This window comes from Diabrotica undecimpunctata, chromosome 4 (assembly GCF_040954645.1).
Source record: "Diabrotica undecimpunctata isolate CICGRU chromosome 4, icDiaUnde3, whole genome shotgun sequence".
NCBI classification, from domain to species: domain Eukaryota; kingdom Metazoa; phylum Arthropoda; class Insecta; order Coleoptera; family Chrysomelidae; genus Diabrotica; species Diabrotica undecimpunctata.
Window position 1 is genome coordinate 116,761,130 of NC_092806.1, and position 19,870 is coordinate 116,780,999.

The following is a 19,870-nucleotide window of genomic DNA, read 5'->3' on the forward strand; positions in this document are numbered from 1 at the left end:
CATATTTATTTTTAAACCATATTCCGTACTTACCATGCCTAGCCTATTCATAATTTGTTCCAGTTCTTCTGGTGATGACCCCAATATTACAGTGTCATCAGCATAACGTAAGTTTTTGATTTTTCCTTCTCCTATCGTTGCTCCACCTTGCCATTCTTCAAAAACTAGACGGATAATATTATCACTATATATATTGAATAGAATATGGGATATGAAGCATCCCCGTCGAACTCCAGATTTTAATTTAAAGTTTTTCGAAACCATATGAAAGTTTTTCAAATAAATAGATTAGATGTTCTGGCGTACCCATTTCTCTAAGTATATGCTACATTTTATCCCATTTTACGACATCGAAAACCTTGTCAACAAAGCATAAATATGTTTCTATGTTAAACTCTCGATATTTTTTGATAATTTGACGAATATTAAGAATATGTTCTCTTGTTCCTCTACCTGGGACGAATCCGCATTGTTCTTGGGGAACTTGTGGTAAGAGAATTGATTTTAGTCTTTCACTGATAATGGTTAGAAGTACTTTGCTCACGTGTGATATCAATGCTAATGTACTGTAACTACTGCAATCTGTCGGTAAACCTTTTTTATATATGGGAATAAACGTGAGTTTACCCCAGTCATTTGGCCACTTTCCGGTATTACAGATCTCATTGCAAATTCCAAGCATTACTTTCGTCTCTAATTCTCTCATTTCTTCGAGTGTTTCAGCTGTTATTCCATCTACTTCTTCTGCTTTTCTGAATTTTAGCTTTTTAATTGGCGCCTCAATTTCTGATTTTAATAATTGAAGTTCTTTTTCATAACTTTTTTTCTATATTATTGTCTGGGTCGTTGTTAGAGAATAGTATTTCGCAATATTGTTTCCACACCTCTGCGATACCGTCTAGGTTTGTTATGGTATTTCCACTATTATCTTTGATGATCTGTGTTCTTAATGGAGGAATATTATTATGATTAACATTGGTTTTACTTACGATCATATATTTTTTTCATGTTTATGCTCAGTCCGTAGTGGTTGCTGACTATATATGTTTTTTCTAAAAAGGCTTGTAGGTCTTACAGATTGCTAGCCATTAGAACTGTATCGTCGGTGTATATTATATTTACTGTATACTATTCAAATAAATATTATTTAAATGCACTAAAAATCAACACTTTCAACCTATGTAACCCAGAAACTTTTAATTAGCATGTGCAAAGTTTCAGCAATTTTAACTGAAATGTGCAGGGGATCTTTGTCTAATTTTTGTTCTAGTAACATAAACAAAAATGAAATCTGTTTGTTGTTCTTTATTGCCATGGCAGCAAGAATTATCAAATTAAAAAAAAATTCTGTCTTTCCATTGGTATGCGCAAAATTTTACGGTACACTCACATTTCAAATGCCATTAGACCACATTATACGCTTTGAATTGGCTTTTTTTATTGTCCAAGTTTCTGAAGCATAGGTGGCGATAGGAAATATCAATGCTCGAACAAGGCGAAATTTTGTGTTTTTTTTTGTGATGTCAGTGTTCTTCTAAATTTTTGTGAGTTTGGCTGTTGCCGATCTGGCCATTGTAATGCGTCGACATATCTCGTCTTCGTATCCTCTCCACTGTTAGTAATAACGCCTACGTAATTAAATATCCTGACCACTTCGTAACCTGCCATGATTCTTATCCCTGACTGATTGTTTCTGATTCTATCGATAATCATTACTTTGGTTTTCTGCATATTTATTTTTAAACCATATTCCGTACTCACCCTGCCTAGCCTATTTATAATTTGTTCCAGTTCTTCTGGTGATGACCCCAATATCCCCAATAACCCCAGTGTCATCAGCATAACGTATGTTTTTGATTTTTCCTTCTCCTATCGTTGCTCCACCTTGCCATTCCTCAAAAACTTGACGGATAATATGTTCACTATATATATTGAATAGAATATGGGATATTATGCATCCCCGTCGAACTCCAGATTTTAATTTAAAGTTTTTCGATACCATATGAAAGTTTTTGAAATAAATAGTTTAGATGTTCTGGCTTACCCATTTCTTTAAGTATATGCCACATTTTATCCCATTTTACGACATCTAAGGCCTTGTTAACAAAGCATAAATACGTTTCTATGTTAAACTCTCGATATTTTTCGATAATTTAACGAATATTAAGAATATTATGTTCTCTTGTTCCTCTACCTGGGACGAATCCGCATTTTTCTTGGGGAATTTTTGGTAAGAGAATTGATTTTAGTCTTTCACTGATAATGGTTAGAAGTACTTTGCTCACGTGTGATATCAATGCTAATGTACTGTAATTACTGCAATCTGTCGGTGAACCTTTTTTATATATGGGAATAAACGTGAGTTTACCCCAGTCATTTGGCCACTTTCCTGTATTACAGATCTCATTGCAAATTCTAAGCATTACTTTCGTCTCTAATTCTCTCATTTCTTTGAGTGTTTCAGCTGTTATTACATCTTCTTCTGCCGCTTTTCTGAATTTTAGCTTTTTAATTGCCGTCTTAATTTCTGATTTCAATATTTGAAGTTCTTTTTCATAACTTTTTTTCTCAATATTATTGTCTGGGTGGTTGTTAGAGAATAGTATTTCGCAATATTGTTTCCACACCTCTGCGATATCGTCTGGGTTTGTTATGGTATTTCCACTATTATCTTTAATGATCTCTGTTCTTAATGGAGGAATATAATTATGATTAACACCGGTTTTACCTACAATCATATATTTTTTTCATGTTTATGCTCCGTAGTGGTGGCTGACTATATATGTTCTTTCTAAAAAGGCTTGTAGGTCTTTCAGATTGCTAGCCATTAGAACTGTATCGTCGGTGTATATTATATTTAGTGTATACTATTCAAATAAATATTATTTAAATGCACTAAAAACCAGCACTTTTAACCTATGTAACCCAGAAACTTTTAATTAGCATGTGCAAAGTTTCAGCAATTTTAACTGAAATAGCTTTTACATACGGAACGTGCAGGGGATCTTTTTTTAATTTTGTTCTAGTAACATAAACAAAAATGCAATCTGTTTGTTGTTCTTTATTGCCATGGCAGCAAGAGTTATCAAATTAAAAAAAAATTCTGTCTTTCCATAAAAAGCAGTTTGTTATTCTCCTTTACAAAACAGTTAGTTATATTTTGACCACGTACCGGTAGTGGCTTAGAACGACCAAAATAAATTCGAAAGTGAAACGCCTAAAACGCGAAGGAGGGGAAAACCTAGAAGACGAAAACGTATGCGAAAAGGGAGAGTAATATAAATAAAGCGTCTGTTTTGTTTTTTTTTACTTCTCTTATCGAGTTCTCTAATTATACCTACGTAATTGATATAAAGTTTTTATTAAGTTATGCAAATAATACACTATTACGATTTTAAATAATCCTATAAACCCTGATTTCTCAGTAAATTTTTAGAAATAATTAAAAATGGTTTCGAAAATACTTATTTAAAACACCTACGTGTCTAAAATATTTTCTCAATAATGAATTTGGCTAAAAATAGTGGATTTCTTAATTTCAGTCGATTTCTCGCTACGTCATGGCGTTCTTGGATGTTTAATAACAACTTATCCAGTAAAATAGTCTCAATAAAGTGAATAATTTTCTAAATATAGGGAGATCCGAGAGACGCTGCGTTTTGAAACGGTGACGAGCGACGCCCGTTTGAGTGGGACTTGTGTGGAAAAAGGATAGCCGATATAAAAAGCCCGCACCTAAAATATTTATCCAGTTCTTTGAAAGTTGGAAAATTTTCAACATCAGTGAATTCAGAATAACACATATCCAACAAAAATGTCTCTAGAACGTCAAGTCCGTAACAAAGTAAGTCTAATTTTATTAATATTTATTTTTTATCAATTTATTCATTATTAAAAAATTTATACCATATACATAATATTTTTTGGATATTAATAATAAAGTGCATATTGTTTTATTTATTTTTTAAATGTGTCTTCTAAAGTGAAATACATTTTGTAGAGTTATATTTTATAAAATATGATGTTTTAATAAACATTTTATAAAATAAAATTATTAAACTAAAAATTTAATAATTTTCATTTATCTTTTCGATTCAATTTTTTCCGCTCGTAGCCGTTCTATTCTCAAATTTTTAAGTTATGAAGATGATATTGTTGTGTACAACCTGTCTTTATTATTGGAATAATGTTGTTATAGGCTTTCAGAAGTATTTTTCATTATTTTTTGTGTACGCCTTTAAATGTTTTTATACTAGTCAATGTTTTACATTCTTAACTGTTTTTCAATAATTTCTTAAACTAATAAACTGGTTACTTAAAAGCATTTCGTTTTCCTACGTAACGTTAATGCTCCTATTTCCACTAACTAGGCTACTAGGTGTCTTCTACATTGGTTCTAACTTAATAAAATAAATAACACAGGGTTTGGCTTAGGTTTTTCACTTTTTCATGCTTTTATGAAAGCAGAACTTTTTTTAAATTAAACATCAAGATAACTTATTACTTCTAATATACTATTAATTGGGATTTAGATGGTCTGGATATACAATTTTCTAATATTTTTTCAATTTTATACAGCCTTACTTTACTTTACTTTACTTTAGAGTAATCCTTTGTTTCCCAGTCTCTGAAAAATAATTTCTGTCTTCTTTTTTTGTTGTATCGAAGACATTTCTGATTATTGGGTCTTTTTCTTTCCGGATTACATGCTCTATCCATTTTAAACGTGTATCATAAGTTTCACAACGGCAAAATCCCCAAAATCTTCTACATAACTCTTTGTGACATATATTTTTTCTGGAATTTTCCAACCAAACGCTTAAGAAGTTCTTGGTCGTTTCATTTTTACTACATACGTTAACACTGACATTAGTAGTGTTCTGTAGACTCCCAGTATATTTTTTGTGATGAACTTGAATGCCTGTAAAAGTCATTTGTATTCAAGCCTTAGTAATCCATATTAAATTAGCAAAAACAATTTTTTCCCACAGATGTGTCAGTAACATTCATCTTACTCTCTATTTCTATTTACTATTCAAGATCTTATTACTAAATCTAAAGACAAACATATATTTCGTGTTTTGGATATTTCTTTTTAATCTAATTTTTAGTGCAGACATCCTTAATGGCCCAAAAGCTTGAGTTAAGCAATATCTGGGCCTAATAATGATATCTGGATGTTCTGGATTTTTTGAATTAATTTTCCAGTGCAAGTTTAAATAGTAGATATGACAATCTATCCTAGTCTATTTTACAATGAAGGTGTCATAAAATCTCGTTCTGAATCTGACACTGATCTTGTTATTTCCACAGTGCGATCTGCTGTATCTTTTGTGTGTATTCTACATCTATGTTTACTTTAATGGATCTGGGAGCCTAAGAAAGCCTTATATTCATTTCGGACAAAAATTTAATACCTCTATTAACTCTAGACTATTTTTAGAACGTAGCAAGCACAAAGTTGTAATAACCTCCCTTTTAACTTTGGTTTCGAATATTTTCTAGTGACGTATACTAAATTCTTCTTCCCGTTTTATGAAATCTCCCACTATGTGATTGTTTGATTAGTCTTTTCTCTCACTGAGCAGTTGCTGAGTCTTTGCTTATTCTTTAGAAAAACTATCAGTGCCTTAGTATCAATAATTCCTTTATGCTCTGACAACCATAACAATGATTGCAGTCATCGGTGCAACTTGAGTGTCTGACGAAATAAATATTTTCGCTAAATTAAACTAAAGTAAAAATTTGTAGTAGTATGTTTCATAAATCTAAAAAAAAATTGTACAGTTCTTAACTGTAACAAATAAACAAACCCAATATGCTGTTGGTTAGCTAGATTTTTAAATTTTTTTCATTATTATTCATGTAAATCTTTCCTTCAGCTCGCCGCTAAACGCGACCCCCAACAAGACAAAGAAGCTCAAGAATGGATCGAGGCTATCCTTGGAGCCAAATTCCCTCCAGGTGAAGCCTACGAAGATGTCATCCGTGACGGAACTGTCCTCTGCCAACTTATCAACAAGTTGGCTCCAGGATCAGTCGCCAAAATCAACACATCTGGTGGACAATTCAAGATGATGGAAAACATCAACAAGTAAGTCAATCATAGATTATTCGATTATAAGTAGCTATTATTATAGCTAAGAGTTTTACCATACAAATCAAGTACATACAAATAATTACAAATATTAATTACAAACAAATATCAAATAAATAATAAATCAAATAAATAGAGATACATATATATATATATATATATATATATATATATATATATATATATATATATATATATATATTACGCTAGTAATGAGTCATTAGCTTTTCCTTGTATAAAACAGTCAATCTAAACTTATATTAACTTTTTCTAGAAACCATAATTTTTACCTCTACCATTCTTACTTCTAGTATTTTGTTCTTTTATTGTATTGAATGGTATATGTACCATTCTTCTAGTATTTTGTTTATGTTCACAAGTTTCGAAAGTAATATATCGCTACCTTGGAGCAAGACCGTCATATATCAGAATATGACAATTTTCAGAAACGACCATTTAGTAAATCGAATGAATTTGAATTTGAATGAATGAATTTTAAAAATATCGTAAAACTTTACCTATATCTGCGAACATGCTCATATTTTAGCTTTGGTGTGTACTAGCCTGTAAATCCTATTCCTATTTTAGGTCATACAATTTTTTAATTGTGACATTCTTAAAAAAATGTATTTGATGGGATACTTCACTTCTTTATTAAAATTGTTCTAGGTGTGTTTTACAAATGTTTATGTATCTCGTAAAGATAGTAACAAAAACGCTTTAGTGTAAAAATTAAAAAAAAAACTGTCATTCTGCAGTAAATTATAGTTAAAAAAGACTCATCTTTATTTGCAAATTTATTCTTTAACCTTCCATAATACACTCTCTTTAATGTTTTTGAAAAGTTAAGTTTAGCATGACTCTACCCCTAAATCATTGAGATATTTTTATAATCTAAAGCGATTACAACTGGATTTATTTATTTTTTAAAAACGTCATTAAGTCGAAATAAAGTGGACATAGTTGAGTTAAAAAATTTAAAAAGTTTGAATAATTTTTTAAATATTTCGAAAAAACTAGCATATTATTATATTCTATTGCATTGTATGCATTTATATGCGTAATAATACAATTCACTTTAAACATAACTTCAATTTCTTTACAAAACTGACATAACTCAAAATAATGCATTATTCTTAACAGAAAGTATTGTAAAGGTGTTTTAAAGGAAGGATGGTATATCTCAAAATATGACCATATTCTGCAAAATGTCAAATCAACGTTTCGATTAAGAATAACGACACTTCTATCACCTGACGGCCATAGGCATAAACTATCTTTATGACGTTATCACACAGAAAAATATAGTAAGAGTATATAGTATATAGTAAAAAAAGTATTTGAAATCTGTTCACTAACATAGTCCATTTTTCACTTTTTTGCGATATGACGGTCTTCTACATATATATATATATATATATATATATATATATATATATATATATATATATATATATATATTGTAAAATAATATAGTAGAGAATTTTTTTAAAGAATTTTTAAACATCTCTATCCTTAGTTTTATTAAGATCCTCTATAGATATATAAGAAATAAATTATCAAGTTAGTAAACCTAAAAGCTGTGACACGATACATGCTAATCATTATAGATTAATATTTAGTCGTAGATAAAATATAGAATGCAACGCCCATGTATTACAATTCTCCTTTTTTAAGTATTGCAAACTTATATATTACTTTTCACAGAACATTGATAATCTAGGATTGTTATTAAAATTTTTACTGTGCAATCATAAAATACAGAAATTTGAGAAATTTTTATCATATTCTATGATATTCTTCTACGTTCCAGAATTAATTTTGTTGTCTAAAAATACTTGTGATCTAAATCTAAAGTAAATATTTATGTCCACTATAACTTTAAGTATATTAAATTCTAAAAATATATTTGCTGATTCATTGGATTCTTTTAGCAAAAGTTTAAAAGATTTATAATTCAAATTTTTTACTATCGCCTTAATATAAAAAAGACACCTTATAGTAACTACAATATTTATTTATTTGCAAATCAACAAAATACATTTAATTATAAATTTATTTGAATTTTTATTTGCGCAAGCAAATATTAGTTAAAATTTACAATTTATTGGTAATATCTATTCCAATTGGACCGATCAGGATCGATAAAAGTAGAAGAGTACATAGGTCCAAAGCCACTGATTGTTTCTCAAAAAAAAAAACCAAAACGATATTAAATTTACACTAATTAAAAAAAAAATGTATAGTTTACTTTTAAATGAAAAGAAAACAAGCACAAAAAAAAAGTACACAGAGGGGAATGCAGACACGATTCAAGAAAACAATTTTACACAGGTTTCAGAAAAGATCACCCAAAAACCAACAATACATTTGTTTGTTTTGTTCGAGTTTAAAAAGATAAATAAGTTTGAGCATTTGGTACTTATAAAAATGTGGCTAAAAAATAAGGATCTTTTCTAGCGTCTAGCAACAGGAGCTTTAACATCAATAGATACTGAAGGAAAGTAATGTATCTTCTTCTCAGCTTTCTCTTCCAACTCTCTCCATATATCTCTATCTTGAGCAACATACGCGCAATTCCTTTGTTCCAACTATTTTTTGATGTCATCTACCCATCTAATATGCGGTTTTCTTCTTGATCCTCTACCTTTGTATAGTCTCCAATGTTCTATTGTGGCGTACAACAAAATATGAAACGACAATATCACGTGTAGTTCAAACTGCAAGTGAGAGTTTGATCATAATCAAATAAACCGAAATGAAATTAGAGATAAATAAAAGAAGAGTACTGCTAAATATGCTTGGACGCATCAAAGCAATACAAGAAATATATGTAATAAAGAACAAATAACAATAAATAATGTAATAATTGAGTTATAGGAAAGAAAAACATAAAATGTACGTGCAGGCAGAGCTAGGAAAATGCGTTACTTAATGAAAATGTGAAACTAAAAGTGAGTCAAAAGAGTATTGTTAAAAAGAAAAAATGAAATAAAAAGAAGGAAATAACCAAGAAAAAGCTTAGTATATTGCAATGCAAAGGATTATAGACGATATTGGGACCGGAGAGTTACAAAAACAGAAATATGTTAGATCGAAATGTGCACTTCTCATGAATTACAATAACATTATACATATATGACAAACAAAATGTTTGTAACATTTTTATTTGTTATAAAATAAAATATACTAATAAGTATGTAAAACACGTTAAACATTTTTTTTAAACAAGTTAAACAAGTTTTTATTTTCTGCTTAATCTATCTTTTCTTATTACGTTTCATTAATTCGGCTATTGAAAATTAGTTTGAATTTTGATGATTTTGAATGATTGAAAATTAGTTTGAATTTGAGTTTTGATTTTGATGATTTTGATTTGAATTTCTATTCTTAATCTCTCAGGTAGTCAGTAGGCAAACTGCCTATTGGCTTTCATCATTTTTGTCTTCTTGAACTTTCTTTTGTGGGCTTTTTTATTCTGTCAATTTATCTAGATGATTTACTATTTGTTTTATTATCTTAAAGTTAATTCGTATATTCTTCACCACTTAAATATCTTCCTAATCTAATACGTTTATTCCATGAATACACGACTATTTTCGTATATTGTTTTCGTGGAGTCTTCATTTGGTCTGCCCCCATCGTGTTATAGATTTTCCTCTTGGTCTTTGTCTTTATACCTTTCCTTCTACTACCAATAGTTCCATGGTCGTCGTTCTTCTAGCTATTCTATGTGGCCGAAGTAATTTAGCTATGATCGGTTTACTATTTGTAATAGCCTGCCTATTTTTTGAAGCTCTTCAAGAACTGACAGTTTGGTTCTATGTTCTGTCCAGGACATGCGTAGAATTCTTTTATAGATCCACATATTAAAGGCTTTGAATTTACCCCTAACGATTTTTTTGAACGTCCATGTTTCACCTGCGTATGCAACAATGAAAAAAATAAGGGCATTGACCAACCTGAACTTAATATTGTTTGTTATTGTTCGGTCTTTCTATATTTAAATTAATTTAGCTATGGCGGTTTGGGTCATTGTTAGTCTACGCTTGATTTCTGAGAAGCAATCGACATTATTGGATATCAGGGAGCCCAAGTATACAAATCTGTGCCCTACTTAGAATATTATTTTCTCTGGCTACTATCATAATTTTTGTTGTCCTGGTGTTGATCTAAAGTCCGAAATCTTCACTAATCCGGCTTCGCCATTTAGTAATGGTAATATCATTTCATTCACTTCAATAATATCATTTCCACTTCATTCGCTGCTTGCATAAGTCTGTTATCTGCGTATTGAAGAATGTTGATTTTTCTGCCTCCTATAGTGATACCTTCATCCCATTCGTCTATTGGCATACAATAAGCACACATAGTTGAACAACAAAAAAAGAAAATATAAAATAAAACTTTGAAGTGTACAAAAATTTTAAAATAAGGTATTACAAAACAACATATAATATATTAATATAATATAAAACATTTTCGGAGGCATTATGAACTTATTAAAAAACTCCAAGGAATCGTCTTCGGGGGCATCTATCAATAATTGACAAACAGCTTGTCGTTGCGCAGCACAGTCCCACTCAGGAGTAAGTGCTTTTCCACATCTATGTAAGCTAGTATATCTACCGTTGTTCATTCTTATTCTATTCAGCGTTGTCTATGTATTACGGGGCAGTTTAAAACCTAACAGTTTTGGCCGACACAAGCCATTTTGGTGCATTTCATGTGGTATTTTACTAATGGTTTATGAATTTACTAATGTTTGTATTTTGAGAACGATTTCCGAAGTGAAAATTGAAACGTCAATAAACGTTCTTTAACCTTTAATTGTGGCTTATTTCCATTTAAAGATTAATTACTTTAACATGCCACAAGAAAATAGCTTCATGACAATGGAAAGTCGCTCTTTCAGTGCCTTTCCAGACATGGGTTAGACCGATATGTTTCTGATGTAAGGAGGTGAACTTTAACAAAAAAGGATACCTGAATTGCAGTCTGTTTATTCCGATTCTCTGGAAAAGTTTCTTCGTAGTCTCGGCGGTGGGATATGACTCAGAAAGGGTAACAAATATTTCGGTTTTGGTCTAATTATAATTTTGGTCAATTGCATTGTCTAGTTTAAATCGGTGTCAACAATATTCGTGTGATCTGTATTGTACCACGACGAGGAAGCATAGTCCGAGAGCAGATCTTTGGTTTTCGTTGCATTAAGCCAAAGTCATCCGTTAGTATTGTTTTCATAACATCATGTTTTTATGTTTTATTGCAATAACCCAGTCGTCAGCGTAGCCAAATGTTTGCTAAGTTATCTTAGGTAGGTCCGCGACTTATAAATTAAATATTAAGGATACCAGCACAGATCCCTGAGGCAGTCCATTGCTGAGATTCATTTGGACATTTTTTGACAGAATGAAACGAAATGGCACTGAATAGTTTGCAGATTAATTCTTGTCTCCAAACAGCTGATAGGAAAGTAACGGCCGGTTTTAGTCTTCTAGTATGTCACGGAAGGTAGGATGTATTTGATTTATTTGAGACGTGAATTGTGATTTACTTGGTATAGACAGCAGAAAACGCCGTATAATACTCAATATCTAATACCACCAAACTGAAGCTGTTAGTTGAACGGTTGAGAATGACTAAACCACATTAGATACGCTGATGACACTGTCATTTTTGCAGACAGTCTGAAAGATCTGCAAACGCTTGTCTCCAGAGTAGCAGAAGTAAGTAGCAGGTTTATGCTTGAGATTAACATAAAAAAATAAACAAATAGAGTAACACCGGGTAGATTATTAGTTAACCAACAACTTGTATCAAATTTTGTTATTTGGGTACAAATTTAAACGAATTATGAAAACAGTCGACGTAAATTAAGATAAGAATAGAGAAGGCAAGTCACGATATAAAATTGAAAACAAAAGTTTGTTTACTAAAATGCTACATATTCTCTGTTCTTCTATATGGAGTCATGGACCTTAACTAAAGCATCTCTGAAAAGACTAAAAGCATTTCAAATGTGGAGCTATGGGAGCATGTTGAGGATTTTTTGGATAGAAAAAGTCACCAACGAATAAGTTATATTCAGAATGGGTAAAGAGCAAGAGTCAATGCGTAAGGAACAACGATACAACCTACTTCGGACCATACTTTAAGGTAAGGTGCATGGAAAAAGAGGTCCAGGAGGAAGAAGCATATCCCACATTATAATCTAAAAAAATCCACTACCGGACTTTTTAAATCAGCAGTAACCAAGTCCAAATACCCATTTTAGGTAACAGACCTATCCGTAACAGACAAGTACCATACTAAGACTATACTAGAAGAAAAAGTACTATAATTATTACTAGAACCGGTTAATATCTTTGAAGACTATTTTTTATTTTAATGTGTGTGTATAAAGTGGTGGAATTAGTCAAAATCGGTTAACGAAGAGTGAAATGCCTAAACAAAAAATATATATCCTGTCCCCAACGGTTTTTAAAAGAATACAGTTTAAGTTAACACAAGTAGATACATTAAAATTGTTAAATGCCATCGATAAAAAACGAATTATAAACAATAAATGAAAATAATAAACAAGTTTCTATTTCTGTCTAAGAAGCAATAACATACTGTTTAACTAAACTCCTTTTTTATTGTAAGCAATCGTTCAGAAAATTTAAATTTCCACTATTCGAGAAAAATCTATTTTGGACGCAGCATTCACGCGCACTTAACAAATAATTTTCTTCTGGATTTTGTTCGCGTGTTAATCTAAAATTAAATCTACGCCTTAACAAAATATTGAAAATTTTCGGTGCTGTTCATCTGTATTTTTAGTTGATTTATTTAACCACGACTATTTTCAAAGCAACGTAATATTATACTCTTGATTCTTCGCATTTTTGAGAGGTGTGAATGTTTCAAATTTATTTTTAAAACGGACAGATATTAATTATTTGATAAATCGTCCGAGATATGTTTGTAAAGTTGTCAGTCGTTAGTTATTTGAAACACTCCTTTTTTGATATACAGATTGAACGAATTTAAAACGGAACATACAATTTAATATATGTCTGTTTGAACTGCATTTGAAATAGTGGACCAATATAAAACTTGGACAAAAATAAATCCATACCCAGTGATAGACATTGTATAAAATATCGTTCAACTATCTGTCTCCTTTAAAGGAAAGAGGAGCTTGCCTAATAGTCGGAGAGATAGAGCCGAAATTTTGGAGTGATCAGTAATATGACATTTCTCTATTGGAATATATTCATTGTAACTGGGTTAAGACTTTGCCTTACAGGCGGACGCCCCTCGTGGTAGAGGGGGTGGCTATACAGGGATGAAGTTGTAATTTTTTTCGGAAAAATTAACGATCGATAATATGGCTGAAAATTTGCCCAGAGTAAGATCTTGGTATAACTAGACGGAATTCCAAAGGGCGGATATGTCCGCCATTTTCATGGCTCATTATTTAGCCCCTAAAAACTCTAAATCCAAAAGAGCGGACAGCTGGGTTGGTACAGAGAGCCATAAAACGGGGTCAAATGTACCACTTGCCTGCGCATTTTAGGTCTCGGTAAGAATTTTCAAACTGATTTTATTATGATATTTTTATACCGATTGATTTGAAAATTTGTATGCTCACTTCTGTTACTATTCTGAAAAGCGTCAAGTAGAGTTTTCCTCAAAATTGTCCAAAAAAATTTCCGTAAATGAAAATTTTCGTAATTTTTTGTGGTAAAATCTAATTTGTAGAATCCTTTCGATTTTCTGTCAGTTATACCATGATTTTTTTCCAAAAATTTTCAAACGATTTTTCCGATAAGAAAAACAAATTTAGAAAAACTTTAAAAATTTCGTCATTTTTCTCACTCTCATTGATGTCATCACATTCATCATCTTCGTCACTTTCACTTTCAATAATATCACATTCATTATCTGCTTCATTTTCAATCACTACTTCTCAAACTGATTCTGGCATCTGAGGTCCACTAAACCATTTGAATTTATATGTTTAATCTTCAAACTCCCAACCATGTTCTTCAACAATCAATTCTGTTGGTACTTTTTTATGAGCATTTGTCCAAATATTTGAAATATAATGGGCTCGCAGTAGATGTTGGTGTAATTCATCTTGACATGGTGGTAAGCTTGAAGCATCGAAATTTTTTTTAGTTTTTTTTTAAAAAGGCTCGTTTACATCATGCAACTTATACTGCCGGTTAAATAGTGAAAATCTGACATCGTTTACTTTTCTTTTTGGAATTGTTCTCGTCAGTCCTGTTCCATATAAGTGACATATGAAAGTTTCTAAGGTTTCAAAAACCTCATTACAATCGAAGTCAGTTTCACCAAGTTGGATAAAAGCATCTTGATACTTATTACATTTAGCGCATGCGTCTAGAATTACTGATCTAAATGGAACGCGCATCATTATTATTTTAATATTTTAAAATAATAATGATGCAAAATTAATGTCCAAACAGAATTTGAAAAATTATAATTAACTACTGAAAAAAAAATTCAATCAATTTAAAAGTTAAAAAAAATATTGAAAATATCTACAAAGTAAATTTCAAAACTTAAAAAATTGATAATTCCACTATTAAATTGATTTTTATTAATAATTATTTGTAAAATGTTAAAGGAATTCTACAAATTGAATTTTACCTATTGATAAATAGAAATAATATATTTTGTATTTGATTATTAATGTAATAATAAATCAAATTTTTCTTATATCTGAACAACCATTATTTATGCAATATAAATTTAAAAACCTTTTTATTGTAATAAAAAATAAGTAAAATTACTATTTGTTATACTAAAAATATTTAATAGTTAACACTATAAAATTACTTTAATTTAATAAAATATCAAATATCAAACATTTATTCAATTAAAAATTAATTCGTAAAATATTTATATTTAAGAAAGAAATGTGATTTGTAAAGTAAATATGACTAGTTTGTAAAAAAAACATACAGAAAATCGAAAGGATTCTACAAATTAGATTTTACCTTTAAAAATAACGAAAATTTTCATTTACGGAAATTTTTTTGGAAAATTTTGAGGAAAACTCTACTTGACGCTTCTCAGAATAGTAACAGAAGTGAGCATACAAATTTTCAAATTAATCGGTATAAAAATATCATAATAAAATCAGTTTGAAAATTGTTACCGAGACCTAAAATGCGCAGGCAAGTGGTACATTTGACCCCGTTTTATGGCTCTATGTACCAACCCAGCTGTCCGCCCTTTTGGATTTAGAGTTTTTAGGGGCTAAATGAGCCATGAAAATGGCGGACATATTACTTATCGTTAATTTTTCCCCAAAAAATTGCAACTTCACCCCTGTCCGCCACCCCTTATGTATCCACTCTCGCGTCCGCCCTTTGGGATTTCGTCTAGTTATACCAAGATTTTACTCTGGGCAAATTTTCAGCCATTTATATAAATTACAACTTCATCCCTGTATAGCCACCCCCTGTACCACGAGGGGCGTCCGCCTGTAAGGCAAAGTCTTAACCCAGTTACAATGAATATATTCCAATAGAGAAATGTCATAATTACTGATCAGTTTAAAATTTCGGCTCTATCTCTTGGACTATAAGGAAGCGATAAGTGGTTTGACAGCATAATAACTGCTTGTGTAGTCTAGTTTTTATAGTGATTCTAGGCAACCTATTTGGGTGGAGTTTTGACTTGTTCTTGAATGAATTCAGAATCCAGCAGCCCGCTGAAGTATTGGATTTTTATAATATAATTATTTGACAACCTTTTGTTGGCCAACCACCTAGAGCGGAGTTGAGCCGAAATACATTGATTTCGTATGTTCCGTTTTAAATTCGTTCAATCTGTATACCTGTATAAATGGATTAATCTTTGAGTTATAAAAATTTTAAAAATCTATTTTGCTAATAATGTTTCTTCTTCTTCTTTTAGAATTATAACCCTGGGTGGACCTTTGCATGTCTGGCTATGTCCTTCCATTGAGACCACACCTGTGCCCTTCTCCTCCATTGTCTTACATTCATAGTTTTAAGGTTGTCTTCTACATCATCGAGCATGTATCTCGTTCTGGCTCTTTTTTTTTTCGTCCTTCTCTCGGCTTTCATTATAATATTTTCTTTGTTGATTTTGTATATTCTTATATCTGGTCATGTCTCAGCAATACAGCTTCTTGACTTTTAATAAAGCTTATCTTTATCAATATCGTGCTCCTCATTCAATTCATTAATCTCGTCGTTTCTCTTGATTCTATAAGTGTCGTCTTCCTCTTGCACTGGCCCATATACTTTTCTCAGTATATTTCTCCTGAATGTGTTCAATGGCTCTTTATCTTTTTGTCATTACCCAAAAGTCACAAGCATATGTTATTACAAATCTAATTAATGTTCTGTAGATAGTATTTTTGGTTCTTTTATCTAATAACTTCGATGTCATCAATCCTTTATTAGCATAGTGTTCCTATTCCTACTGGAAATACGTGTATTTATTTCGCTACTTACAGAATTCTTTTGATTAATTTCTGTGCCCATGTATATGAAGGCATCCACACTTTCGATGGTATAGTTGTCTATTGAGATATCATTTTCTTTGTCAAGTGTCAGGTTCTTTTAACGGTCATGTTCTTGGTTTTTATTACGCTTATTATAAACCTTCTTTTTTCCTTGAACACTTCCATTAGTCGTTGCTTCTTCTACTAATGATAGCTACGTAATCTGCATATGCAGTAATAGTGCGTCTCACTCCCACCTTGATGTCAAAAAGGGAAGTCTGTTCTCCATCTACTCTAACTGTGGCTTTTGAAGGTTTGCCTAGGTTAGGTATGCCTAGATTACGATTATTTTCAATACTTTGTCTCTTTTAAAACTAGCAAAAGTTTGTTTAAAGTATATACACATATATAGCTCTATGGCGTATTCATAAGCTTTTCTTGAATCAGTCTTAGTATGAATATATTCTTTGGAGTGACTCTATTATTTGTTCTAAATTCATTTTGGTAATCACTGATTATATTCTCAGAGTACTCCAACAATCTGTTATAGATAATATCAAGAAGAATTTTATATACTACATTTAGCAATGTAATTGACCTATAATTCTGGCATTCCCTCTGATCTAATTTCTTATAATATTGGCTATATACGACCAACTGCCCATTCCTCCAACATTTGGTCCTTGGTCCATATTATTATGATTGGATAATAAATTTTTTCCAGAGTTCGGATCCTCCATGTTTTAATAATTCTTTCCCTCCCTGGCGCTTTACGTCGAGTGCAACTGTTTTAAAACTATGGTCTGAAACCGATTGTACTCGCAACTATTTTGTTAGCATCGGCAGCGTAAATGCACGAAGATTTGCCCTAGAGGCAATCCGCCTAAAACTGGTTTTTAACTAGTGTTCAACTAGACCTTATTGTTTTTAAATTTCTTTATTATATGAATCTATGTTGATAAATACATTTTCCCATTCACGTTTTATTTTACACTGCATATATGTTAAATGCAATGTGAGGAAAATAAATAGCTGTAAAAATATGTTGTTATGATTATTACTCTACCATTTATATTCTGATTTATTTATTTTATACCTTACAATTCCTGAATATATTGGAACTAATGTTTAATTTTATTTCAGCTTCCAAGCGGCAATCAAGGCCTACGGTGTCGCCGACATCGACGTTTTCCAAACCGTTGACCTGTGGGAAAAGAAAGATATCGCCCAAATAACCAATACTCTCTTTGCTCTTGGCAGACAGACCTACAAGCACGCTGAATGGAAAGGACCATACCTTGGACCCAAACCCGCTGACGAAAACAAAAGAGAATTCACTGAAGAACAACTTAGAGCTGGTGAGACTATGATTGGGCTCCAAGCTGGTCAAAACAAGGGAGCTTCCCAAGCCGGACAGAACATGGGTGCTGGTCGCAAAATTATCCTTGGAAAGTAATTTATTTATTTTTTAACTTTTACACCATTTTTTAATTTGTATACGTAACTTTTATTTTTTAATTTATTATAACAATAAAGTTTATTTTTAACAGTTTTTGTTTTGTTATTTTGTTTTACATCCCAACAATCTCAAATATTCCTTAAAAAGTAAATACAGTATCTGCCAAAATATACACTAGCGAAAGTGAAAATTGTATTTATTTTTGAATTTACTTGATTAACATGATCAAAAGCAAAACTCCTAACTTAAATACTGCCCTTTCCTAAATTCCTTCAGAATGTCCTAAAAAAATGCAACAGGTGCTGTCAGATCAGGTGAGTGAGCTGGGTACTCGAAGTCTGTTCCACGAAAAATGATTCTGTTTTAAAATATTGGTGAATTAAAACTAGCTAGCGTATAGCTATAATGTATAGCAAAAGATGTAATAATGCTTTTCTCGTAACGCTCCTAGCTAACAGTAACTGGATGCACGAGTTTATCTTCTACAAAATAAGTACAAATAATCACATGCCCAGACACATAACATCAAATGGTAACTCGTTCCCTGTGAAATGGTTTCTCTATAATGACATCTGGGTCAAATGCAATCAATGGAAATGTTTGTTTATTGATAGAAGCTGTGTTTTTAGACTACCGAAAGTGCTCTTGTCCTGTCACAACACACTACCAGTATTACAAAATTTCTCAACGATTTAGGCTGTTGATTATGTACTTTAGAAACGTTAAAGGGGTTTTATTATTTCATATGGTCAATGGACCCCCAAATTTTTGGTATATGTATATACGAAAGTTATTCAAAATTAAATTTCCTATCGAAATGTCAGAAAAAAATCGAAGTAAAGAAAAACAGGAACGTGAAAACAACTTATATTCTTCTTTTTTAAAATGGCGTTTAGTAGAAGTCTTTTGGATTCATAGTACCCGAGATAAGATTTTTCAAAGTTTGCCACTCACACCATTTTTGGGCCATTTTCTTCATTTTTTCGCAAATATTTTTCTATAATTCTTTTCTACGCAATTTTAGGTATAGGCAATGTCACATTAAATAAAAAGAAAAAATAATTACATTTAAAATGGTTTACTGTAGAAGATACTAGGACTAATTTTAAGCAACATACGGTTATGTAGGCGTTGTAGTTAAATATTATTAGAATTTCATGTGTAATAATATAAAAACAAAATCACTTAAACAGCAACAAAAAAAAAACCTTATCCTAAGGTTGATGTTATGAGAATGGTAAGTGTTGACCTCTCCCTACCTGCATTTACCTGCAGCCCCTTTTAAAGGGTCTAGAATGAAGGTCGCGTATAACTAAGTAAAGATACACGAAGTTGCTCAAAAGTTGTAACCCTTAAGCCGCCTCCCTTGAACACCTTTTTGAGTTAAACACGTAACAGAGAGTTGAGTTTTGGTTCACGGTTTGTTTCACTTAGTGATCACTGTGGGTAGGATGCGCACCTTTGTAACTGGTCGTTTAAAACAACCTCTGTTATTTTTAATTGTCACTGCACGAACTATTTCGTCACTACCCGCATGTAAATGAGTCACTCTACCCAGGCACCATCTTAAGGGTTCAGTCCCATCTTCCTTCACCGTCACTAGACTTCCAATTTTAAGAAGACTGTTTTTTTCCACTTAACTCACTGCTGGAGGGATGAAATGTATTCCTTGGACCACCTAGTCCAATAACTTTAAATCTAAATCATTTTTTGAAGCCTTTGGAATCTGCTAAGGCTATTTTTCTTGACATCTAAGAAATTTCATTCAGGTATTGCGGTAAATGTGGTACCGATTAAAAAGTATACTGAAGTAAGAGGA

General features: G+C 31.4%; 1 protein-coding gene across 1 annotated transcript; it reads left to right on the top strand.

Annotated features, from left to right (window-relative positions):
- Positions 1-3,683: 3,683 nt before the first annotated feature.
- On the top strand, positions 3,684-18,144 carry LOC140439893 (muscle-specific protein 20-like). The gene is made up of 3 exons (XM_072530062.1): positions 3,684-3,844; positions 5,883-6,094; positions 17,736-18,144. The coding sequence occupies exons 1-3, from the start codon at positions 3,815-3,817 to the stop codon at positions 18,046-18,048; spliced, it is 555 nt and encodes a 184-aa protein (XP_072386163.1). The 5' UTR covers positions 3,684-3,814; the 3' UTR covers positions 18,049-18,144.
- Positions 18,145-19,870: the final 1,726 nt, after the last annotated feature.